General features: G+C 36.7%; 4 protein-coding genes across 8 annotated transcripts; all 4 read left to right on the plus strand.

Annotated features, from left to right (window-relative positions):
* The first annotated feature begins 3,419 nt into the window (after positions 1 to 3,419).
* On the plus strand, positions 3,420 to 4,886 carry LOC140810380 (geranylgeranyl pyrophosphate synthase 7, chloroplastic-like). Its single transcript, XM_073168250.1, has 2 exons — positions 3,420 to 3,800; positions 3,920 to 4,886. The coding sequence occupies exons 1-2, from the start codon at positions 3,487 to 3,489 to the stop codon at positions 4,695 to 4,697; spliced, it is 1,092 nt and encodes a 363-aa protein (XP_073024351.1). The 5' UTR covers positions 3,420 to 3,486; the 3' UTR covers positions 4,698 to 4,886.
* A 1,314-nt stretch (positions 4,887 to 6,200) lies between these two features.
* On the plus strand, positions 6,201 to 7,080 carry LOC140815994 (protein RSI-1-like). The gene is made up of 3 exons (XM_073175082.1): positions 6,201 to 6,415; positions 6,502 to 6,526; positions 6,754 to 7,080. The coding sequence occupies exons 1-3, from the start codon at positions 6,332 to 6,334 to the stop codon at positions 6,933 to 6,935; spliced, it is 291 nt and encodes a 96-aa protein (XP_073031183.1). The 5' UTR covers positions 6,201 to 6,331; the 3' UTR covers positions 6,936 to 7,080.
* Positions 7,081 to 15,649: 8,569 nt separating this feature from the next.
* Positions 15,650 to 21,282, plus strand: LOC140816059 (senescence-associated protein SPA15, chloroplastic). Of its 4 annotated transcripts, none has more exons than XM_073175149.1 (13): positions 15,650 to 15,807; positions 16,419 to 16,813; positions 17,174 to 17,317; positions 17,554 to 17,627; positions 18,367 to 18,443; positions 18,537 to 18,608; positions 19,296 to 19,364; positions 19,542 to 19,588; positions 19,687 to 19,804; positions 19,893 to 19,961; positions 20,272 to 20,375; positions 20,652 to 20,727; positions 20,943 to 21,282. In XM_073175149.1, the coding sequence occupies exons 2-13, from the start codon at positions 16,533 to 16,535 to the stop codon at positions 21,114 to 21,116; spliced, it is 1,305 nt and encodes a 434-aa protein (XP_073031250.1). In that variant the 5' UTR covers positions 15,650 to 15,807; positions 16,419 to 16,532; the 3' UTR covers positions 21,117 to 21,282. The 4 variants fall into 4 exon arrangements, with proteins under 4 accessions (XP_073031250.1, XP_073031326.1, XP_073031369.1 ...); XM_073175225.1 differs by having other exon boundaries at positions 17,174 to 17,272; XM_073175187.1 differs by lacking the exon at positions 15,650 to 15,807 and adding an exon at positions 15,911 to 15,935.
* Positions 21,283 to 22,285: 1,003 nt separating this feature from the next.
* LOC140816233 (mitochondrial carnitine/acylcarnitine carrier-like protein) lies at positions 22,286 to 25,696 on the plus strand. 2 transcript variants are annotated; one of them, XM_073175383.1, is made up of 4 exons: positions 22,286 to 22,536; positions 22,644 to 22,738; positions 24,190 to 24,581; positions 25,042 to 25,696. In XM_073175383.1, exons 3-4 carry the CDS (start codon positions 24,190 to 24,192, stop codon positions 25,541 to 25,543), a joined length of 894 nt encoding a protein of 297 aa, XP_073031484.1. In that variant the 5' UTR covers positions 22,286 to 22,536; positions 22,644 to 22,738; the 3' UTR covers positions 25,544 to 25,696. The 2 variants fall into 2 exon arrangements, with proteins under 2 accessions (XP_073031484.1, XP_073031565.1); XM_073175464.1 differs by having other exon boundaries at positions 22,286 to 22,493.
* The last annotated feature ends 58 nt before the right edge of the window (positions 25,697 to 25,754 follow it).

Here is a 25,754-nt window from a genome sequence, read left to right on the forward strand (position 1 = left end):
ACTTTATTTATTAACATGTTTTACTTTTGTTTATGTTGTTATATTTGAGACATTTGGAATGTAAATACAATATTTTATTACTTTTATGAATTAAAGACTGCTTTTAGAATTTTTGTATTTGAGAGACTTAATTTCAAAATATTTAAAGGCAAAGCCGATGCCATCAACTCCTGGCGCAGGACATGACACCCCCTCACTAACAAGAATATATTTTTTGGGAGATAATTGAATCCACTACCTTCTCTCTGATACCAAATATTAAGATCTCTCACCAGTAAGATAAAAATTATTGAGAAAGAAGCATGTCTTACTGCATGTGTTATCTTGTCAGTCTTATTTTTTTTTCTTGCTCGCATTGTCTCTACCTGAGATCATTCTCATCAATTAAAATCTGACATGTATCTTTTACGAATCATCAAGTCAAACAGATCTTTAATGTCAACAACTTGTCGGACGAGAACTTTCAGAAAGTCATAGATCCAAATACTTCTCACACTTATACACGTTTAACCTAACACTTTTTATCATTAAAACGAAGGTTTTTATATTACATTTCATTCTTCTTCCAAATTTATATAAATTTTTATTCTTTTAAATATTTTTAAAACAAAAATTCATTTCAGGGCAGTTAAATTTTAAAAAAAAAATCGGAAGAAAAATACAACAAATTTAGAATTTATTGAATTTGGATGAGATAGATTGTTGTTAAACATGTTTAAAGATGATCCTTTGTTTCCATTCGACTCGTTCCTTGCGTGGTTGATAACCTTCCAAAATCCTACAATAATGGGCTTTAGGCCAATTTTTTGAAGCTGTGTTTGGCCCATGAATTTAAAAATTAAATTCCATTATCCATATTTGAAATTTTGCCTGCAAATATCGAGGTTGTTTGGAGATGCAGATGAACTAATAGATCGCTAAATAGTAAAAATATATAATTATTATAAATAATAAAAATGGATGGTGAAATATTTGTGAAATACGAAGGGAGATAGGCCGGCCCACATAAAAAGTTGAACACCAAATAAATAGAAATAATTAATTTTTCTATCAATAAAAAATGAATTTTTGAATCAGTTTATCCTAATATTCGAATCAATTCAGTTTGGTCGATTTTTTCAATTTAACCGGAGTTATGCTCACCATGAAACGTAAATCTAAACAACATACTCTTCAACTTTCTGATAACATGATTTCTAGTTGTGAAACTATATTTTTATTTTTGAGTTAGGTGAAATGATTGTTACAATTGAGTCTTGAACTCGAGATCTCGTTCTAAACATGATATATTAGTATCATATTAGCTAAAAGTCATCGGATTGGCTTACGACACTCTATTTTGATTTCTTTTTAAGTGAATGTAACAACCTAATATTTAATCCATGTCGACATTTGGTTAATTAAACTTAGGCTTCTCGTTTTTTGGATCTTGTCACGGGAATCAATTGACAAGGATTCTCTTTCATTTCACATATTAAATTTAATTTTGTTCATATCTAGCTAACTTAGGCATTTTTGTCACCTTCATTGAGGTATATACTCCAATTTCAAATAATTAACAAACGCCAAACAACATTTAATGATTAATAACTCATATTATATGGAGGCGATATCAATCAAAGTATGATGTTTGGAATAATAGGGGTTCGATCTAACTATTGTTAAAAGAGTGAAATATCACATATTTAACTCGAAGTCGATATAATTATGGAATAGGTGATCGTACGAGAAATAATTACATGTGTTGTCACGTATAGAAAATATTATTCATATATATAAACAATATACTAGTATTTTCTCCCATGCACTACCTAGGCTAATAATATGTACAAAAAATTTAGTCGATTTTAGTGAGAAAAAAAATTGGATTCATATTTTCTCGACGAACTATTACCCTAATATCCAATCAAGGAATATGCGTGTAACGGTATATCGTGGCTAGAGATTATTTGTTAGCACTGTCATTTTGTATTTGGCAAAAAATTGCGTGAGACGGTCTCACGGGTCGTTTTGTCATAGGTCCCGAAAACGAAAATGACGATATGCACGGAATAATGGGCTCATTGCGCTCGTCATGAAATTATTTATTACCGTGTGGATTCAAACTCTAATTATAGAGGAGTTCTATCTGAGTCAAATAGGCTATGTAATAAATTGAAGAGATAAAATATTGGACTCCTGGAAAAAAATTTGGAGAGATTTTTGAGCCAAGTGTGTCGCTCGAGCAGATTTTATGAATGAATATTTTCTTATTTTTCAAGCCACTGATAATTCTTTCAATACTTTTCGATTAAAATGTTATACAATTGACTCTCATAATAACATGTGTTAGTCATTTTCATAAAATTAGAATTTATACGAATTAGATGCAACAAAAGTCTACTTTACAGTTGCGTTTACGAAAGCATGAATTCGAGACGTGATATAACAGTATTAGCGATAGTTGCCGATAGAGATATCAGAAAATAAGTTATATGCACAGTAAAGTGTTACGTGTATAAATAAAATAGATACGAGTCACCTCTTGAACGTGCTCGATAAAGTGTTATGTTCCCTATAGGACGGAGCCAAAAGGGGCGGAGGTCCCCTCCCCTCAAATTTTTCTCGCTCATACATCCGACCCCGTAAAGTTTGAATATAAGTTACAATTAAAATCACTTGCCCCCTTCCTGCCCCACCCAATTGTTCGACAAAATATCGTTTCTATAAATAATTCAATCATTTTTTACTACTGAGAAATAATTTAAATAATCCAATCATTTCTGTAGTTTTCAAATCTCTTCTCTCCTCTATTTGTTTTCAAAATCTCATCTCTCCTATTACTAAGACTAATCACCTGAAAAATATTTAAGAGTGAGTCTCATGTGAGACGGGTCAACACTATCGATATTCACGATAAAAAGTAATATTCTTAGCATAAAAAGTAATATTTTTTCATGGATGACCCAAATAAGACTTCTGTCTGACAAATACGATCCGTGAGACCGTCTCACATACGTTTTTGTCAATATCTAATTACTAATATATATTAAGAAAGAGATTGCTTAAACTTTCAATATTGACTCAATTATGGATAAATTTGAAATCATAAAGAAACGTTGTTCACATTTTAAAATTATATCTTTTGTAACTCTAATTTTTATATTATTAATTTTTATCCGTCGTCGCTTTATAGAAATGAATAATTCGAGTTACTAAGTGAATTATATTTCATCACAAACTAATTTTAAATATTTAATTGAGATTACATTAACTGCGTGCTGAAGTTTCTAAAATATTCAGACTCATTACAGTCCAAATCTAAGATCAGTGGCATAATTTTGAAGCACTTTACTAGGGAATCAAACTGCCTCCTTACTTCATATAAATCCACCTCGTTATCATCATACTATATGTATCTACATATAAACTAACCCTTTTCATATACTTATATATATATACATAGACTAACCCTTTTCATATCTGCAAGATACACACACAAGATCAATGGCTGTTCTAGCAACTATTCCTGCTAACGAAACCTTATTCTTTCGAAAATACTACTTTGGTAAAATCAAAACATCAAATAACAGTAGAAACAATATCATCCGAATGAAGATTCAGCCTCCGAATGTCGCGACGACGTCTGCAGCTCAACCTTTATCTCATGATATATTGATCAGTCCATCGAAGCCACTGGATTTTGTGTTTCCCAATTTCCAGTTTCAAGATTATATGGCAGCAAAGGTGCGGAGGGTGAACAAAGCCTTGGATGATGCAGTTCCGCTACGAAACCCCATTAAGATCCACCAGGCTATGAGGTTATAATAACGTGTTTCCTACTAAGATATATCTATCATCGTGCATCTTGATATATACAATAATCAAGATATCATCAAGTATGATTTTACTAGACTGTGCTAACAAGTAAACCAATCAGGTACTCACTTCTTGCCGGCGGGAAACGTATTCGGCCAGCATTGTGCCTCGCTGCGTGCGAGCTGGTGGGGGGAGAAGAACACATGGCCCTCCCCGTTGCCTGCGCTATTGAGATGATACACACGATGTCGCTCATTCACGACGACCTCCCATGCATAGACAACGATGACCTACGCAGAGGGAAGCCGACGAATCACAAGGCTTTTGGGGAAGAAACTGCGGTTCTTGCAGGAGACGCCCTGCTTGCCCTCGCCTTTCAACACGTTGCGGTCAATACTAGAAACGTTTTGCCCCGGAGGGTAGTTCAGGCCATTGCCGAGCTGGGCTCTGCTGTCGGGTCCGAAGGGCTCGTCGCGGGACAAATAGTAGACATATGTAGCGAGGGAAAACAGATAAGCCTGGATGAATTGGAGTACATTCATGTACACAAAACATCGGTGCTTTTGGAAGCCGCGGTTGTGTGCGGCGCCATAATGGGCGGCGGGGATGCGATCCAGATTAAGAGGTTGAGGAAGTACGCGAGATGCATAGGGTTGCTCTTTCAGGTGGTGGATGATATTTTGGATGTCACGAAATCGTCCGAGGAACTAGGGAAGACTGCGGGGAAAGATTTGGAGAGCGATAAAGCGACGTATCCGAAGCTTATGGGGCTCGAAAAGGCAAAGGAGTTCGCTGCGGAACTGGCGGATAAGGCCATGGAGGAGCTTAATAGCTTCGACGTTCTGAGGTCAGCACCATTGTATCATCTGGCTAACTATATAGCCTATCGCCAGAATTAGTCCACAACTTCACAGGGATTTTTTTTTTTGAGCACACGGGGAGGTGGAGTAAATCTCGGGTCATTGCCAACATTGGCCGAGATCGAGCTCAACTGAGCTACAAGTCCGGTCTCGACTTCACAGGGTTTATGTGTGTACATTACTTGATATATATGTTGATCCTCTATAATAATAAGAAAATTATATATATGTGTGACCAGTACCCCTCTCCAATTTTTTTTATTTTGATGTTACGATCCAAAATACATTTATATTTAAACAAGATTTGAATTCTGTCAGAAAGATACGAGATAAATCACAAATAAATTATTTTTGTCTATCAAATTATATAGCATAAACATGATTGCCTCGTCCCAAGATGTGTTTCAATTTGTAATTGGCCGAACGGTCCGAACCCAAATGGTAATTTAGCAATCTAAACAAAAAAATATATTTTTTTAGTAAAAATAAAAAAAGAAACTATGATTTTCTTATTCAAAAAAGTTTTGTGAAATTGTCTGATATATCTATACAATTAGACCAATATTCTACACGACCCAACGCAATAAAAAATATTTTTTTAATCCTCTATTTTTCAACCTCTAATCTCCAAGATATATCCTCTAAATTTTGCAGAAACCTCCATTTTTTATTTTTCATTCTCATCCATTATATACATAATTAAATAATTACGAAATGTAAACCCAAAATTAATTCGATAATTTTTGTATAAAAACTGTATAATGCATTAAATAATCACATGATTTATTATTAAATCGAACACAATTAAACATATATTTGACTCAATTTTTTTAAAAATAGTGGAATTATTTTGTCATGAAACATAAATTTAAAAATAAAAAAAACAATATGCAATTTTGGAGGATGACATTTTCGTAATTTATGTCATCCTCCAAAACCATCCTCTATTGCTAGATCGTTGTAGCATTAATCTCCGCTCCATATCATCCATAGAGAATGGCTGGAGATGCTATCAAAATCAACCTCATGTAGACTCCTATTTGTTATGCATCGGGTCAACCCTACCGATATTCACAATAAAAAAAAAAGTAATACTCTTAGCATAAAAGTAATACTTTTCACGAATGACCCAAATAAGAGATCCGTCTCACAAAATACGACCCATGAACACAAGTTTTTTCCATTACAATTTTAACATACGCTTCCAAAACATTTAATCTAAATCTAAATTCCCGACATGTGTTCAAGTTAATGAGTTGGATCCATCTAATTAACCATCACATAATTATATGATGATGATATTTTTTTATATATTATAAAAAACCGAAATCAAACCGAACCATAATCTGAATTTTTTCAGTAAGCTCAATAGATATATAATTCAATTTAACTCGAACTTTTGAGCCATAAAAAAGAAAATGTGATTTGACAAATTAAATAACCTCAACCCATCAAGTACGGCGCTTTTACCTCTCCCATTGCCTCCAATAATACTAACATTTTCTTTGTCAAAATCTAACTTTCCTTGATTAACGCCTCAAATACTGCCCTTTTCTTCCCTGGATCCAATCAATCTTTTCCCCTATAAATTACCAACATTTTATGCACCAAACGTACCATCACATTTTACTACTACATTTTCTAAGGGAAAAAAAATAATCTTCGAAGATATAATGGGAAGCCGTACTCACAGTACCGCTACTATTTTCTTGGTTTTGTCCCTAGTTTTCTTCCTTACATTATCTAATGTTGTTCAGGTATTTTTAAACATTTAATCTTATTACATCTTTTTATTTTTTTTAATGATTTTTATTAACATTTGTTCTTGACATTAATTTGACAGGGGTATAATCATCTTCGACCTCAAGGTTAGTGTAAAAAGTTTATTCATTCAAATGGATCCAATTTTTTTAAATAAATGGGATCTCCCATTCATACAGAACAATCCCATTTATGTCTCTGGATTCAAGTTTAAAATCCAAGAATATAACGAGCTTCGTAACTCGACTGACATTCAGAATGGTCGAAGATTGCAATTTACCCGTCGTTACTAATTAATCGTAGAAACTAATTGATCTGCATGTGGGTGCCACAGATTGCAAGCCTCGATGCACGGACCGTTGCTCGGCTACATCGCACAAGAAGCCATGCATGTTCTTCTGCCTAAAGTGTTGCGCCAAGTGCCTGTGTGTGCCGCCGGGGACCTACGGCAACAAAGAGACATGCGCTTGCTACAACAATTGGAAGACTAAACGAGGCGGCCCTAAGTGCCCTTGAACTATTAATTTTTTTTTGTGTGTGTGACTATTTCTGATTAGCAAAATAGCCGGAATCTTATTATTTTGGAATTAATTGGGTTTGTCGTCATTTGTAAAACGAAGCAGAAAAGTTTTTGTTTTCAATAACCATAAATTTGATTTAACTCGATCCTCCTTCCCGGTTTAATCGAAACCGAACCGGAACTTAAACAAAATCGAATCCAAATCCAAAACTATAATATTTTCAATGTCTTCATATAATAAATTCATTTTTATTTGTTTTTAAGAAAAGGGATATTTGTCCAATCATTGATTGAAAATAGAAAAATGTTTTTTTTTTTAAAAAACACAAAAACAAGAATAAAGAGTTTTCCTATGCCGAAAAGTGGAAAATTCTTGAATGAATTAAAACTCGATTCATTTCAATTTTATGAAGTTGAAATGGTTCAAATTGATTCAATTTACATCCTAATCCGATTCTTTTGAGTACAAATGGGAATTACACTAAATGATTTATAATATTAAATAAAATTCGTCGAGTAATTTTTGTAATATTATGGCAGCTATGCCCAAAAATGTTACAGCTAGCAATTCAATTGTCTATAGATAGCTATCAAACGGCTTGCCTCGTCAAGCCATCAAACATGGGGGATTTTCAAAATTCATTAATTATACATAATTTATTATAAATATTTCGAAAATAATCGATCATACATAAACTATTTTAAATAATACAAATATTTCAAAAATGATGGATCCTATATAAACTATTAAAAATAATATAATTTTTTTTAAATATAAAATGATTGACCAACCTCCACTGTCCCGACCCGGCCACAACCCGATTAGGTTAGTTATTTTGGACCCGCCTCCAAAGATTCTGCCAAAATCGTAATTCAACATGCATTTTTAGTGGTGGCAGACCAAATCCAAATTGACATTTCTACTGGTTTGGTAACGTTTAATGGCATAGACTAACTTAAAGGGTAAGGTAATACAATTTAGTGCTTTTTTTTTTTTAATAAAAAAAACACCATACGGTTTTGTTTATTTTGAAATTCTTTTTACTTAGTGGTTTTGCTACATTCTGACTTCATCTATAGCTTCTCAAAAAGAGACATTCCATATTTAAATATCTGGACAATAGATATATATTTGTATTATGTTTGTGTATATTTTTTACAATATACATGCAAATATGCAATATATTATAATATTAACTCATATATTATATTTTGCACAAACATGTTAGGATCAAACGCTTACCACTACGCCAAAAATTATAGTTGTTAGCTAAGATCAAATTTTATTTCCTTATAGTAGTGGCAACACATAGTGTACCTACTTGGATGTTAATAAGTTGGGCTGTTAGACCCACGATTTCGAGAATGTACGTGTTTATCTGTTGGTACTGTCTCATCAATATTATCATTTTCCTAACATCGGTTTTTTCCTAGCAAAGATGATATTAACCTTTAATATCTAACTTCACTCTTTTACTGTCCACCTAGCTAATAAGATCAACAACGTAATATTAGCAGCTTGACGGACGAAAACTTCTCAGGAGATCACTCGCCCCAATATTATGAGTTATGTACGCTTAGCCCAACTAAACTTGGTGGCTTCATGTATTTTTTACCCACAGACCGACAAGCCGTTGGAACTTCGAATGTTCATGATTTAACCAAAAATTATGATTATCCGAACTAATCTATTGGTTCATAATCGAGTCTTCCAAGTAACTGATGGAGAAAAATCTTTGTGGGCTATCACCTGCGTCACAAACAAAACGTCAGAGGCGCCGGGGTAGACACTTCGACGCTCAAGTCAGGAAATAATTCCTAGATCTTAATTGAGAGCTAAAAGGTTTAAGTATCCAAAAAATCCTACATGAATAATGAAAATACTCTCTTATTTATTGTTTGCACAATATTTGGTGTTGCGGGCGTGCCAGGTGCGAAGTGCACCGATTTGTGTGAAAATGATAAAATCTAACTTCTAAAAACAAGCGATTGTGAATTCTAAATTTGATCGTCGGTTCTAATCTCCTAAAACAACTATAACGCTAAAATGAAGAAAACTATTGGAGTTGGAAGAATAAACGCCTGACATTGTTTATATTTTCAATAAACCGTAGGAATTTACAAGACATAAAATATAACAAATAGAGTTGATGAAATCTAAAATGAGAAGACGTGAATTGTTAGAAATATGCTGGAAAGCTTGAAAAAACTAATGCTTGAATATTGGAATTTTTGCAGAGAGCTTTTGCAGATTTTTGTCTGTGTCGAGTTGTGTTGTGTTTTTTTGTTTGCCGATGTCCTCTTTTTCTTTCTGCAAACTGTGCGGTTCCTCCCACTCCCCCATGAGCCATGTTCCCCGCTCTTCATGCCACGATCTCAACCTCTCCTCCCACGATCTTCCCCCTTTTTCAGTGCTTCGTGATCGGTTTTAAAAATCAACCCGATGCGTTTGATGGGCTTTTAATTAATTTCTACATTCATTGGGCTTCGAATTAAATAATTATTTTTAGCCCAAACAATTGCCCCCCGCAAGCATTGGCCCGTTGGGCCAAAATGCTTGTATGTCAGCCCAACTCAATTGTACTTGTAGCGGCCCGCGATTTTATTTGCATGTGAATTGGGCTTATGATAGTGGGCTGAATAACCAAGCCCATTCACAATTGGACTTCAAACCATTGTCTCTTGGTTTTCTTTATTCACGCTTTATTCACTCTTCAGATTCAAAACTCCCTTGCCTGCTTTCTTCAATCTCCCTGCCTCCCCTTTGTCCGATTACTCTTCACTGCAGCTAGAAGATCGCTGCCCCTTAGAGCTTGCTCGCCTTTTCTTCGCCGTCATTTCTCCTGCTCCATCTTGCATAATCCCACACCATCACTTCCTTCATTCAATTTCTGGATTTGAAAATCTGGCCACAACCCTTCTTCACCAATTTCTTTTTCTCATACCACATCACGGCTACAGGCTCTTCTTCATTGCGCCTCCCTGGTTCGAGCTCCGTGAGTGCATCTTCTGCGCAAATCACCATCTTAGCTCCATCTTCGTCCCTTGTTTCTTCCACTACGCCGGTCGTGCCAACCCATAAGTTATTTTGATCCATTGTGCCTTCATGGTGTTTGCGAATTTGCCTAAACCAGAATACATTAAAATTTTGTCGTTGTCATTCTTTGCTAGACCGGCGCCCCAACTGCCGTGGTTCCTCGGTTCACCACTGCCTTTTGTTTCTTTGCTAGTATCGAGTTCCTGTGGGGAGTTGGGTGGTTTTGTGCACGCCACTGACAAACAACTGATTCAAGCCATGTATTGGCATAACTCCTCGCTAGATCACTGGCTCTCTTGTTTAATGAACGTGCATATTACCATGAGTTGGCATCCAAGAGGTAACTCTAATATTTTCTTTGTGTGTTGCACATCACTTGGGTCACATTTCCCCTACCCAAGCAGCCATTTGCATGCATTGCACTTCATTTGGACCATTTTCCCGCATACCTGTCTACTTATTGCTCTTGCATGCGGTGGCTCCGCTCTCTATCTGTTGACTGTTGGTTTGTCCTTCTGATTGTTGGATGTTGTTGGGGATTGGAGATGGGTTGAATGTGGTGTTGGATGTTGTTGGAGAGTGGAGATGGGGTTGAATGTGATGTTGGATGTTGTTGGGGAGTTTATTCTGAGTTAATCCAAACAACTCCCTTCTCACATTGCTTGTAATATAAATCGGCTTGCCCAACTCCCCACACCTTATCATTCCTTTAATCGATACAAATTTGTAAAAGTGGCTTTGTAGCCTACTTTATCCATGATTTTTCATAACATTCTACAAAAACATCAATCCAAATGTATGCACAAGTGGCCACCTGGTCAACTCCCCACATTCAAAATTTCTTTTCAAGAAGTGAGAGACCCAGCTCTCGACATGCTACTATTCAAACCATAAATTAACTCACAAAAATGGTTGTGGAACCCACTTTCGCTACTATATTTCTCAGTACTCAAGCAAAGATAACCAAAAGAGAACATGTGCTAAAATGGCCATAAGGCCAACTCCCTGCTGAATAAAAGTTCATCTCTCTCTTTACTCACTCTCTCAACAAGCTGATCAAATCTTGCTTAATTCTTTCTTCCAGCAATGTGCTCACATATCATCAAGTTCTCCTAAGTTGATATCTTCTAACGGATCTTGTACCTCATGTTGGCCATCTTCCAGTTGAGATGGCGCCATTAATAACTCGTCAACTTGAATCTCATCTTTTTCATGCTCCTCTTCGAACTCATCTTCATAAAACACTTCCGTCCCATGGATATTCCATTGTTCCTCATCGCATACTCTATCCGAAACCTGCTGCATGTAGACTTTCCACACGAAGGCTGCAGCCACCTCTTTCTCCATTTGGTTGTATTCAATCATCGATCTCCTCGATCGTCGGCTGAATCATCGGCCTATATGGCCCGAAGACAGTAGGTTTAAGTATCTGGTTCAACACTGAACTTGGGGTTAGGGACTGCATGTAAACTAGACTCCTTTTTCTATCCTTGCCACAGACTTTTATGGGCCCGAAATCCCCGTTATAGTATCTGGCCTCCACTGTGTTGGCATGAGCTTGGAAAGGCTGTGCATCGGCTTCCACAATCTCCACGTAATCTCCTTTCCAAAATAAAAAGAACCGGTGCATTGAGGATGTGATGCATTGATTTGCATGGATCCAATATCTGCCTAACAAAGCTTGGAAGTTGGCAGATGAGTTCACAACAAAAAATGCGCAAATAGACGACATACTCCCCACAACAACATCAGCTGGGAAAAACTCAATGTTCTTAGTGGTTTTTTCCGTAAACGCAGCAACAGAAACTTCTGTGGAGATTAGGTCCTCTTCATTTTTGCCCAAATTTTTAAACATCCTCACTGGCAAGACATTCACTACCGAGCCATTGTCGATTAACACTTTGGACACTGGCTTGCCATTCACATGAGCCTTAATGTATAAAGACCTTATGTCATTAGTCATATCGGCTGTTGTCTTTTCCAAAATCACATGCTTAGGCTTGTTAGGGTGATCTTCTCTGATAATAACTCCTGAACCTCTTTCGGGGAGTTTGTTGCCAACCTTCATCTCTTCAACCGCTACTTTAGACACTGACTCCCCGCACTCTTCCTCGACAAGTTTGAACCTTTCTGGTAGTATCGTCAATCCTGTGGCACAGTCCACTGATATGTGGAACTTCCCTATACAGAAACTGAATGTTTTCCTTTCTTGCTTCTCATAATCACTCGGTAAATCATCGTCTTCGTCGACCCACTTATCTTCAGTGGCGGACCTACCAAAGTTTGACCCACTTCCCGCTTGTGATTCGATGACTGGCATATCATGTATGGGTTTATTGTCTACCTTAGAAAGTTCTTCCTTTTTTGCAGCCGCTTTTTCCCTCAACAGCCTTCTTTTCTGGGTTCGAGTTGGTGGCCTAGGGAATTTTCTGTGTTGGGCCACTCTCCATTCGTGGGTGAATTCTTTTTTGGCTGGACGTACAAATCTGGGTCGAACTTCCCTGACCTCTACAGTCTTTCTCACCGGAGCTTCATTCACACGCTGACTTTTATCATGATAAAGTGACTTCTTCCTGATTTCTATCTTTCGTGGTTCAACTTTGTTCACGTTCCTCCTGTTCGAGTATCTCTGGTGCTGATTGCGAGACGACTCCCCTCTAAACAATTGATTCTCAAGCACTGGTCTCTTGAATAAATATTTGTTCTTCGGCCTAGAGGCCGCAGATTCACCAACACTTCTGGGAAAACGCTGCTGAAATGTTCTTAGTTGATTAGTACTATACCTTACAGCGGCCTCAAATAGTTGACCTTTCGGAATCCAACATTTCTTAATTATTCGGTCTTTCATTGCAAAGAATCGGCTTCTTCTCTTGTCATTCAACAAATTTCTCAAATTTGTGACGTTCACGTTTACCGATGCCGCAGGAGGAAATGGGTCATTGTCCACTGCCATGTACTCTTGCTTGTTAGGGAATTTCAATATTCCTTTGTTGATTCTTTCCTGCAGAACATTCTTGAAAGCCCAACACAATTTAGTGGAATGATTGTATGAGTTGTGATACTTACAATATTCTCGACTTTTCAGCTCATTCTTAGCAGGCATCCGATGATCAGGTGAAAAAGCGAGGAACTTTTCTTTAACCAGAAAATCAAATATGTCATCTGTTTTGGAAATATTGAATGTGTACTGCATGTCCTTGGGAGGTTGGGAGCTATTCTTCTTTTCAGGTTCTGTCAGCTTCTTTTTTAGCAAGGGAACCGTATATGAACCAGCTGATCGAATTTCTGCCAAAACATCTTCCACCTCTTGGTAATAAGATTCCATTGTTGTTTTCTTGTTAGACGGCTCATCTGTCAATAGTTCCTCGTACTCCCCAACCTTTGCTGCAAGTTCAAAGAAATCTCTGAATTCCATATCCTGAAAATTCTTCTTATGCTCAAAGTCTAGCCCCTTTTGTACTATTTTGACAAACTCAGTCTCTGGCAGAAACACCTTGCACTTGTTCTTTGTTTTCTTGAACCTATCAATGAACATATCAGCTGTTTCTCCTTTTTTCTGAGATATCTTTGACAAATCAGCGATGCACGCCTCAGGCTCAGTTCGGTAAAACTGAGTAAGGAATTGCTTCTCCATATCTTTCCAACCTAAGATTGAGTTTCGAGGAAGTGCGGCATACCCCGAAAATGCCGTGCCAGTAAAGGTATTTGGGAACAATCTCAACTTCAAAGTAATAAAGTTTTCCAAGTCCGCCAGCTCCCCACACCTTATAGTGAACCTAGCAATGTGCTCAAGGCTAGATTGACTATCTTCTCCAGAAAATAAGCTGAAATCTGGTACCTTGTAACATCTGGGAAATGGATTGTCGATATCTATGTGGTTGGGGTATGGCTTGTGAAATTCTGGGCGGCCAATTTGTCTCAAAGCCGGCCCATACATTTCTTGCACAGTTTCTCTCACCATATCAGGATCGATCATTGCTGCGTTTTTGTTGGGGAGCAGATGGTGATAATAGTTTGCCCCCCGAGCCTGAGCCTCTGTACTGTAACCAACATTACATCCTTGGAAACTTCCATCAACTCCATGATAACCCAAGTGTGGTATATCATCATCCATTCCTGGTTGATACAAAGGATTAGTAATCGCATGGACTTGGTTGACAGGTTGTTTCAAACTCCCTGCTCCATCTGTACGTGGATATGGCCGAACTCTTCCACCTAAAGTTTTCTCATTTTTACGTGATAGTGTGTAACTTCCTTCCCGTTGGTTTGGGAGTGCCAACTCTGGGCGGCGAGGATCGCCAGCCTTTGAGTGTCCTGCTCCCTGGTCGAGTTCAGTGAATTGATTACTCCCCTGATCAGCCTCTTTGACAATGGTATTTTGCTCTTTGTTGGTTGATTGGTTCGGTTTACCCAATACTGTCTTCAAGCAATCAGACACAGCTTTGGACAGTGCTTCTGATATTTCTTCAAATTTTATCGCAGCCAACGTTTCAACCAAATGATTTGAAATATGAGCATATACCTCTGGAACATGACTTGGATGCAAATCCAACTCCCTGGTCGGCTCTTCAGAAGCCGATTGTTCTATCTGTGGAGCATGAGTCTCTTCCTGGCTTGGTAGAAACTTCCCGTCTCTTTGATTGACGTTTTCTTTCCTTCTTGGCGGCATGATGGTCCCACTGGGCGTGCCAAAAATATGTTTGCACAATATTTGGTGTTGCGGGCGTGCCAGGTGCGAAGTGCACCGATTTGTGTGAAAATGATAAAATCTAACTTCTAAAAACAAGCGATTGTGAATTCTAAATTTGATCGTCGGTTCTAATCTCCTAAAACAACTATAACGCTAAAATGAAGAAAACTATTGGAGTTGGAAGAATAAACGCCTGACATTGTTTATATTTTCAATAAACCGTAGGAATTTACAAGACATAAAATATAACAAATAGAGTTGATGAAATCTAAAATGAGAAGACGTGAATTGTTAGAAATATGCTGGAAAGCTTGAAAAAACTAATGCTTGAATATTGGAATTTTTGCAGAGAGCTTTTGCAGATTTTTGTCTGTGTCGAGTTGTGTTGTGTTTTTTTGTTTGCCGATGTCCTCTTTTTCTTTCTGCAAACTGTGCGGTTCCTCCCACTCCCCCATGAGCCATGTTCCCCGCTCTTCATGCCACGATCTCAACCTCTCCTCCCACGATCTTCCCCCTTTTTCAGTGCTTCGTGATCGGTTTTAAAAATCAACCCGATGCGTTTGATGGGCTTTTAATTAATTTCTACATTCATTGGGCTTCGAATTAAATAATTATTTTTAGCCCAAACATTTATAGATTTTTTTAGAGGATATATAGTGGACTTGGATTTTTATAATTAACATAGTGGACTTAGACTTTATAATTAATTTGAATCTCACTAATCATTACCCGTCAGTTCATATGTACACAATTAATCTCTCTCTTTAATATTTTACACAGCATGTCTGCACAACTCATCATTGCCTTGATTCAAAAAAAAAAAAAAATTGGATGAGCATCAGCCACGAGGTGTGGGATGGTACCGGGCCTTATTGGGCTGGGTCGGCCCACGTTGTTGACCCGTTTGATGCGACTCCTGTTACTCTTATTCTGTTTCTTCTAGTACGCTGGCTGGCTACAGAGGGGCCACACACCAAGCTTGTGGTCAGAATTTGCTTCAATCCATCAATGGCCCTCATTTCACTGTCATTCTTTATTATATAGTAATAATAATATTAAGAATAGTTATTGCATAACAATTTTTGACGCAAGACTACACAAAAAATCTCAGCATCCCTCTTTCTGTTCAAGTCAATTGGAGGTAAATGCTTCCGAACTTCTCAATCTTTGTATTATATCTGCTTTCCGATGAAATTTCACCATCTTTGGTTTGGTCAGATTCATGCCAAATGTGGAATCTGGGCTTGTTGATTTCTTGTTATTGATATAGTATAAAGCTTATTATTGTCATTTTGAACTTGTAACATTTTTTGCTTGGAATGGGATATTTTTTATACTTGTGTTGCAGATGATTGATGATTATGCAGCAATTTTCCTGAAATGTCTTTCGCTATGTTTTGGGTTGGATTATATCGACAACATGAAAAGATGATTTCTTTGGGAAGTTTGCTATGATTGTAGTATAATTTTTATAAACTATTTTCGTCTAAGCGCACTGTATCTCTTGTCATTGAACATCATTTAAGTGTTGAAGTTATTGTTAAAAGTTTGTCAACCAATCTCGGTACCTATTTTTGACACTAGAAAAACAGGAGAAAAATTGAGGCCACTGGTAAAAAATTCAAGAATTTGACTTGTTTCATCCTAGCCAATCATGATATCAATTAATTTTAACTTGTGGACTTGTATATCCCTCATGAAATATAATCTGAATTCAGCTTGTTAACATTTGCTCTTCTTTTTACTTAACAGCTCTCGTACTACTGGGAAAATGCTAGCTTGAGTTTCTCATTTTCTGTATTAATCCGTTCTCATCGCTAGCCAAGCCACTTCGCCGCTGACACAAGATTCCTTGGATTAGAATTTATGGCTAGTCCGAATGGCGTTATTTATTCATCAGTCAAATTGCCGCATAGTACTAATGTATTCTCGATTAAGCAAGGAGTCATCCAGCAAAAACAAGGGGATGGATATCTCTTGGTGTTGAAACCGAAGTTCTTCAACAAGGGGCTCTGGCTTTTAGGTGGAAAAAGGAAATTTTTTATTGGATTTCGACGAACTTATCTGGTGTGTCAGTCAACAGAAACACACAGTACGGACACAAAAGAACGTGTGAGATGTTATACTGAATTTTCACATGTATCCAGGTAATGTGTGGCCTTCTAATGATTCTTCTTTCTTAAACAGTTAAACCATATGTTTGTGTGGCCCTCAAACGATTCATTAGTGTTCTAGGTTATCCGAAATGGTAAGGTGTTCTCCATACAAATATGTTCCTTTTCAAACTCTACTATTATGAATTTGCACAAAAGTGTTTCAATCCATCGTATAATTCTGGAGCTTTCCACATGTAAACTCGTCAATCATCTCAAAATGATGAAATATAGAAACTAATACTTATTGAATTGTTGGTTTTTACGGAATGGGCTTGTGAATCAGGGGCATTCTTAATCTATTTTTGTTGTGAGATGGTCATAACTCAAGATATGTATTTGTTTTTGCATCAGTCCTCAATCTGAAAGCAAGCACCCTATCGAGACTGATAAGAGTACCTGTTCGAGTCATAGATTATCTGAGGCATGCAAATTTGTTCACAATGATGCAAGGTTCATGAATGAACGAGCTAGAAACGACATTATACTTCTTTCTCGGTAAAATTATTGTCCAATTATTGCAGCTCAGGCAATGGTTATATGGTCCAAAATTTTCGAGTCTTTTATATATGTTTTTCCAAAAGGATCCTTTTGCTGGTTCATGTCATTGATCTGAAGGCTTTCGATATCTAAATATAAACGACTATGCATCCTTTTAGTTATCAAGACAATGCTAGATAAGCAACCATCATTTGTATGAATGCTAATAATTTATTCTTTCACATATCAAATAGAGGCATAATGAGGCTGGATGCTCGTGCAAGACAAGATGTTGCCTTTCTTGGTTCAGAGTTCCTTAAACTTGATGGTATGAAGTTTGTGGCTACCTTATTTTAGGATTTTATCAAATTTACGTTATATTCAAGTGTCTGAATTCCTGTCACCTGCTGTACCAATTATTTGGCATATCACTTAACATTTGTTAGGATGCTTCATTTCATTTGAGGAGCATATCATTATTGTTTTTGTGTATATGAGCTTGACCAAACTAGTTGATAAACTTATGATTATGGCAACTGGTGATATAAACACAAAGCCTCGCCTCCAAATAATGCTAGCTATAAGGGAAATAACAACGACAGAAAAACACAATCAGGATTTTTATTCAATGAAAAGTAACAGGATAAATTACCAATTCACCTCAAGACAAAATGGCCCCAGGAGCAAGAAATACGCCCTGAAGGAATAGATATCTCTCTCCTTCCTAATGCGACTGAAAATTTCAGAAGCAACCTATTCCCTCTCCCTTCTCCGGATCCTCCTAATCTAAACCTTTGATACTGGAGGATTTAAGTTACTTTGGCTTCTTCTTTATCTCACTCTCTTGGACCACCCGCTAGGCTTCCTAAGCCCAAATATCTAACAATTGTATCTTCTCTCTTAATGAATTTTCCTACCCTACACTGAAAGAATAGATTCTGCTATGCTAATCAGCACAAGCACCTAAATGAGTATTTTGAATGACTTTTCTTAGGAGGTCAGAACATAAATAACCCTGCTTTGTAAATTTTTATCTATTCAATAAGATTATGCCTTTTATCGGGCAGCACGGGCCAGAGAAGAAACTGAGAAAATTGACAATGATGTGAAGAGAAGAGCGGAAAGGCTTCATCATATTGCTACTGTAAGGATCCTTTCTTACTTTTTTCTCAAGCATATTGAAAACATGCTGGAATTATATTCGATAATGTTCTAATTAGTTTCGGCTTCCTGGAAGATTTTAAAAGAGAAAGCTCAATCAAGATTGAAAAAAGCTGCTGATAAGCACTGGAGTGATGGTGCATTAGAGGTGAGTGTCTGTGCCTTCAATACTGTTCTGATCTGAATGTATTATTTTACTTGGTACGAATTATAACTTGATTCAATTCTTTATTGAGCAATTAATTTGCATTTTTTCCAGCTTTCCACTTGCCTAACATTAAACAAATGAAGTGATCTTTTAATGCTTTCTTTTCACTCGACATACCTTGAAATATTGTATATTGTATTTCCATTTATTTTCCTCTATATTTGATTGGCATATGATTTAGAGTGACATCTATTGAAGGAGATTGATGTTGGATCTGCTGCTATACATGTTCTTATAATATTGGTTAACCTTTTGTTTATATCAAATAAATTTTTAATCGAATGAGCTAATTGGTTGTTTAGTTCTTTGGTAGCTAGTGTGTCATGAAGGCTTTTTCTTTTTCTTTTTCCCCATCCCAATTAGATATATACTTTTTTCTTTCAAAAGTATGACGTTATCCTTTTTTCCCCATTTTTTTGGATTCCTGCATTTATCGCCGCGTTGTCTGACAAATATTTTGTTATAGATATGCCATGTTCGTCATTTGGTAATCTCTCTAAAGGAAATATGGAGGAGAGATGAAATAACTATGACAACAATGGTTATTTGGTGTTTCCTCGAAGATTTGGACTTCTTATAATCTGTACTTGTTTCTCAAGTAAAAACACACTGCTTTTTCTCGTTCAGGCGGATTTGAAGAGGGCTGACGTTGCTGCCAAACGACGTGCAATGGAAGATTCTCTTATGGCTTTGGAGGTACTGTCCTTAGAAATGTGTTGTTTCTTTTCCTTGCACAGTTGGAGCGAAACGTTGTTTTTCTTGTGATGTCTAGTATCCCTCTACCAATCACACCCTCTTTCCTTCACAAATAATACTTTCCTTTGTTTTTATCAATGATTTGAGAATTCAGATATCTGTTTGTTGGAGTTGCAGTTAGTCAAAAATCTTCATGATAGGATGGTGAACAAAATGTGCAGAGTGTAAGTTACTGTAATAACATAAGAGTTTTCCGATGTAAAATAAATCAGGCATCACGTTTTTGAGACTGATTGCTCAAGCAAACGCTTTATCTGCTCAGGAAAACAGATTCAACTAATACTGAAGAGGTGGCAAGGTATGTTACACTTGAAAATTTAAGGAAAACTCTTGATGTCATTTCTGGAGAGGTATCTGCAGACCGTATCGATGCTATTCAGGTTTGTCTTGAATGTATTTAAATCTTGAGGAATTTACTTTCAAGAGTGATAACTGTTATTTGAGCCTTAATGTTTTGCTGATGCACAGGAAGCTTATTGGTGCATAGCTTCAGCGCTTTCAGAAGCTGATGGGATTGACTACACTGATCCGGAAGAGGTCTGAGCCAAATGAGTACATTGTCTGAGATTGGGAAAATGAATTTGAAATTGATTTAGAACCACTATTTTTATTTTTTATTAAGATAAAGAATCTTTGGGGAAAAAAAAGGTTTGTTTCAGCATAACATGAAACCAGAAACTCATACTTATTGTTTTTAATTGCCACTGATATTTCTCAAAATCATGCTCAAAAGTACTGGAACGAAAACATAAAATTTCAACTTTGAAGAAAATCTCGAGTCCAAATACATCGTCTATAACTCATTTAAGTCGACTATTTTTATCTTTGCTGTTTTTGTTTGGATCAGCTGGAGTTTTTGGTGGCAACCCTTATAGATCTTGATGCCATGGATGGTAAAAGCAGTGTATCCCTATTGGCAGAGTGTTCAAGTTCTCCTGATGTCAGTACGAGGTATCTAATCTCATGCCATGATTCAATGGGTGGTAGAAGCAATGTTCCCTGCTATATATTCTTTCTGTACTACTGTCCTATAATATATGCAATAAATTTGCGGCAAAACCTGAAATGCTATCAACCAAACTTTCATATTTGAATGTTTAATGCCTAAATACTGGATTCAAATATGATAGATAAGCAGAGTGATCGCCACATTTATTCCCAAACATCTCAAATTCATGTTCATGCGTTCCACTTATGTTCTTGTTTTTCGTAAACCTTGATGAGCAGGAGAGCATTAGCTAATGCATTATCAGCTGCCCCATCCATGTGGACTCTTGGAAATGCTGGCATGGGAGCTTTGCAGGTACATATACCATTGCTATCGAAATAGTCTCCACCAATTAAAAAATGAATATGAAATTTTTTTATGTAAAGTTTGTCGGAATTTCCTGCCTCACTGGAAAGATACGTGAAAGCATCTTTCTTATGATAAACTCCTCGTTCTGCGGTTAATGTCTTCATTTTCCCTTCTGTTCAGTATTATTTATTTTTTAAAACCTATGACTCTTCTTTTGTAAGAGACTAGCACAAGACCCAAATCCTGCAATTGCTGCGGCTGCATCAAAAACAATATATGAACTGAAGAAACAGTGGGAAATAGAAGAAGACGATACCTGGAGATACATGATGAGCCAGAGCTTGCCAGGTGAAATAGTCGACGGGGACATCGAAGATGATACCGGGACTGATTGACAATACCGAGTTCACATATTTACTGTAGATAGATTATGAATTCGTAGTTCATACTAACTAATGAATGGATAAAACGACTAATATATAAAGGGTTTGTGAGCTTCATCTTTGTATTCTCATCATTCTTGAACCAGATATGTTTTGTGTTATTTTTGTTGCTATTTCATTCCAAATGGTTAAAGAATATGTGAAAAATGAAAAATAAACACAATCTTCAGGTTATTTGAAGGTTTGTGAATTTCGAGCTCGAGTTGTTAGGAGGAGGGGCATCATACAAGAATTATGAAGAGCATATGCGTGAAAACTAATTTTGCAAGTATTTGATTATTACAGCTTCGATCACGGTTATGCTGATACAGATTTTTTGGTCGACTGCATAAGTTCAGCATCTAATTGCCTTCAAGTTCAATGAGTCTCATAAACATGTTAGATTAGATAATTTCTATCAAATATCTTTCGTTTATGATTTTCTAAAAATAGTTTTTATATAAAAAAAATTATGCTTCAAACATCTTATTAAAACAAAAAAGATGCAGAGAAAAAAATTTATACATCAAATCCGGCTCAAACAAATACTAAATTGATGCCCCACTAAACTCCAGGCTAGCCAAATAATTTTAGCTCTTTGGTAATATGAAATTTTCCTCTGAAACCTTGGACTCTATGATAAAGTTGTCACCTCGATTTTTTTTTTTTAAAATGGAAAATTCTATGATACTATGGGAGCTTGACTGTTTTATCGAGTCGATGAATAATAGTATTAATCTTAATGGAAAAAATTGAATATCAATATATTTAGTTTTTAACAAACTCGAATCAAGGTCAAACTCGAACTCAATTGTATTTTTTACGAGCTTGAATTGTTAAACATGATAAATGAGTTATTAATGAATCAAGTTTGGGTCCGACTTGATTTTCATGATAAACGAACTTTAACGAGTCGAACTCGAGTTTTTCGAGAGTTTAATAATTTGAAAACTAGTCGAGCTCGAACTTGATGATAAAATTCGAATCGAGCTCAAATTTCTGTGAGTTTTAAACGATCAAGCTCAAACATAATATTATTTAGTTTTGTTGTGATAATTTACAACCCTAATCCTACCTACCCAACCGGTGGCTCCTGAATACCAAGAGATATCTCGAGGTTGATTCAGATTCACCTTACCCAGCGAGAGGCTGATATTGGACCAAACACTCCCACCGCATCTCCCTCACCCACTCCTCGCTCGTGAACTCCCAAATTCCTATGTTTGTCGCTTCTTAGATTTCGCCTTTGTGGCCCTCACTCTCCACAAGATTCTCCCTTTATTCACCAATCATCATTTACAAAATACAACACTTTTCTTCCCAATTCAAATAACTAAGAATATTCAAATGGTAAAACCATTATTATAAATGGAAATTCAGTAGTACCCCTTTGGTATTTCCTCCTTTAATTGTTGCATTCTTCAACCCTTTTTCCGCCTTCGTTTAAATACTCTATGCATTCAGGGATTTGACAGTCTTATTGTGCCCTCTGTCTCTCAGATTGCATCTGGGATTTCAGCATAAAGGGTGTGCGGTTGATTTGGGATTGTCTGTTTGTTGCAAGTTTCATTTGGGATTTAAGGGACTAGGACGAGGTGAATTTTTTTCCTGTGATTTCTCTATGATGATCTTTGTTTTTCATGAAAATGGATTCTTATTTGAAGTGATTATCAATCGTTTCTGGAGCTATAAATTTACACATATACGTTGTTTTGATGTTCTTTCGGTAGCTGCCTGTTGAAACTAAATCTTGTAGGTATTGAAGTCCCTTTAAATTTCTTAAACCCGAATTTCTATGAAAAAATGCCTTTGAACAGAATAGGTTTCTGATAAAGGGCTTGATGACTCTAAAAAAGGAGATTGTTGTTGGCTATCTGAATGATTTTCTTGGAGTGAATCGCTTGGATCTTGAATGTTGATTGTAAGGATTTGGATTTTGTCCGGAACTGCCTTTGGTTATTGATTCATTTGCAAATTTTCCTTGACAACAAAAATTAAACTAAGACCTTTATCATGTAGAATAACATCAGAATAATGTGTGAGTTGCAATATTTGATGAAATATGCCAAAACATAGTTCATCTGCATTATATTTGTATGTTAGTTGATCAAGATTCGTTCTCTTATATAATGATACTCACAGACCTGCTAACTTATGATCGATTTGAATTTTGTAAAATTTATCAATGTTATGATATTTATCTAACTTCTCTTGAGGAGTCTTTGTGCGGGTATGTGTGTTAGTCGATCAAAATTATTTCTCTTATGTAATTATACTCAAAAGGCCTGCTAACTTATGACCAATGCAAGTTTCGTAAAATTTGTATATAAGTCATGGTCGTGGATTCAAATGTTGAGTAAATCTGCAAAAAGATAAAACCCATCAACGAAGCATGTCAAAAGGATATTACCTCTTTCGGCATTACACAAAGAAGTTTACCAGGTTGATAATTAGATGGTTACTTTTGAGGAAAAAAATATTACAAAACCATGCACTTGCCACACGGAGGTGTATAACTTCGACATGTGGATTCAAAACTTTCTAAATATGACTTGATATTCACACATGAATTCTGGAGATGGGATATGATGATGATAATTATAAATTACTTTTTCTGGTGATGGTTTTGTTAGGTTCTTATTTCTGCAGGAATAAAATTTTGCCAATTTGTATTCACTCACTGGTACACACTTTTTTCCCTCTCAAATCGTTGTAGGATCTTTCACACAAGAGGAAGATTTCTAATGCTATTTGTTGCTGATGCTTTGAACCATCCTTCATTATCTTTAACATTTCTAGTACCATTCTTTATCTCTCAATATCGTATCATTTAATTCTTGTGTAACTGTGTGTATACTTGTTTCACATCTCAAAGATTCAAGTCTCCATATTCTTTTCCCAGTTTTCTCTAATCAAAGTGGATGCGCCCATTTTCCATATTTTGAGAGAATTTTGAATCTGAATATGAGACTAATAAGGAATTTCAAAAATATCCGGAAGTTCTGCTATCTAATTTCATTTTCTTTTCTAACCAAAAACTGTGCAGATGGGTGATGTAGCTAAAGATCTAACCTCTGGCACAGTTGGAGGGGCAGCCCAATTGATAGTTGGACACCCTTTTGATACCATCAAGGTCAAGCTCCAAAGTCAGCCTGCTCCACTTCCTGGCCAGCTTCCTAAATATGCAGGTGCAATAGATGCTGTGAAACAAACAATAGCAGCAGAAGGTCCAAGGGGTCTGTACAAGGGAATGGGAGCTCCACTTGCGACTGTAGCAGCTTTCAATGCATTGCTATTCACAGTCCGAGGCCAAATGGAAGCGTTGTTGAGGTCTGCACCTGGTGCTCCCCTCAGCGTCGATCAACAAGTTATTTGTGGCGCTGGAGCTGGAGTCGCTGTATCCTTTCTTGCTTGCCCCACTGAGTTGATAAAGTGCAGGTCAGTTTCCAAGTTCAGTCTCAATAGGAACATGGTGGGATAGGTCTGTTTGACGTGTGGGCTCATTTGTTCAATGGCAAGATAATGATAATATGATTGCACTGTTACCTTTTACTAATTTTTGGTACAGAAGCCAGTATTCAATCTTACTATAACCATTTTAAGAATATAGAAATTCCAAGATCAATTAATCAAGAGTCTTTGATCAAATGTAGAGAATTTCTTTGATTCATCCTGCTTTCCCAAGTTTGACTACCAGTTCCTTCTCTTACAAGGTTTCTTGGACTTTTATGATAATTGGTTATTTTAGCAGGCAATTCTGAATAATCAAGTACTAAAAACGTGCTCAGAAAGGTATCTAGTGAGCGTATTGCGGAACAAAAGTATTTAAAATTGTAAAGCGATTCATCATTTAATAATAATGAAACCTTGTCGATGTTTGCATTGTTCCTCGTTGCAGATTGCAAGCCCAGAGTGCATTAGCTGCGTCTGGCACTGACACCGTTACTTTGAAATACAATGGGCCAATGGATGTGGCAAGACATGTCCTTCGATCAGAAGGGGGAGTAAGAGGACTGTTCAAGGGATTAGTTCCCACCTTGGGACGTGAAGTACCTGGTAACGCTGCTATGTTTGGTGTGTATGAAGCATTGAAGCAGTATCTTGCTGGGGGCCACGACACATCCAATTTAGGACGAGGGTCGTTAATATTAGCTGGAGGCTTGGCTGGAGCTTCATTCTGGGTTTCAGTTTACCCAACCGATGTCATAAAGAGTGTGCTTCAAGTCGATGACTACAAGAATCCGAAGTTCTCTGGATCCATGGATGCCTTCAAAAAGATCTTGAAAGCGGAAGGAATCAAAGGTCTTTATAGGGGATTTGGGCCGGCAATGGCGCGTAGTGTTCCTGCAAATGCAGCATGTTTCTTGGCATATGAAGTTACAAGGTCTAGTTTAGGTTAATTGCATTATTTTGGCAATGAAGGGCATTGCCAATTTCGCCATCTTCCGGATATTATTTTCTCCACGATCTCTTGAATTTTATTGAAAGTGGATATATGCATAATGCTAAAAAATAGAACATCGTGATTTAGAATTCAAGTAATTTTTTCTGTTCTTGCTTGCTTTGCCGGATGAGATTTTCAGCCACAATCAGCATGATCAGGCAGCCTCT

The sequence above is a fragment of the Primulina eburnea genome, chromosome 1 (assembly GCF_022965805.1).
Source record: "Primulina eburnea isolate SZY01 chromosome 1, ASM2296580v1, whole genome shotgun sequence".
Classification (NCBI taxonomy): domain Eukaryota; kingdom Viridiplantae; phylum Streptophyta; class Magnoliopsida; order Lamiales; family Gesneriaceae; genus Primulina; species Primulina eburnea.

Excerpts from the sequence above, each read along its gene's own strand:
- LOC140816059 (XM_073175149.1), top strand. The coding sequence starts at position 16,533 with ATGGCTAGTCCGAATGGCGTTATTTATTCATCAGTCAAATTGCCGCAT. Across the intron at positions 18,609-19,295 it reads GGAGTGATGGTGCATTAGAG|GCGGATTTGAAGAGGGCTGA; the intron begins GTGAGTGTCTGT and ends TTTCTCGTTCAG. Across the intron at positions 20,376-20,651 it reads TCTCCTGATGTCAGTACGAG|GAGAGCATTAGCTAATGCAT; the intron begins GTATCTAATCTC and ends CTTGATGAGCAG.
- LOC140816233 (XM_073175383.1), top strand. The coding sequence starts at position 24,190 with ATGGGTGATGTAGCTAAAGATCTAACCTCTGGCACAGTTGGAGGGGCA. Across the intron at positions 24,582-25,041 it reads ACTGAGTTGATAAAGTGCAG|ATTGCAAGCCCAGAGTGCAT; the intron begins GTCAGTTTCCAA and ends TCCTCGTTGCAG.
- LOC140810380 (XM_073168250.1), top strand. The coding sequence starts at position 3,487 with ATGGCTGTTCTAGCAACTATTCCTGCTAACGAAACCTTATTCTTTCGA. Across the intron at positions 3,801-3,919 it reads AAGATCCACCAGGCTATGAG|GTACTCACTTCTTGCCGGCG; the intron begins GTTATAATAACG and ends TAAACCAATCAG.
- LOC140815994 (XM_073175082.1), top strand. The coding sequence starts at position 6,332 with ATGGGAAGCCGTACTCACAGTACCGCTACTATTTTCTTGGTTTTGTCC. Across the intron at positions 6,416-6,501 it reads CATTATCTAATGTTGTTCAG|GGGTATAATCATCTTCGACC; the intron begins GTATTTTTAAAC and ends TTAATTTGACAG. Across the intron at positions 6,527-6,753 it reads TAATCATCTTCGACCTCAAG|ATTGCAAGCCTCGATGCACG; the intron begins GTTAGTGTAAAA and ends TGGGTGCCACAG.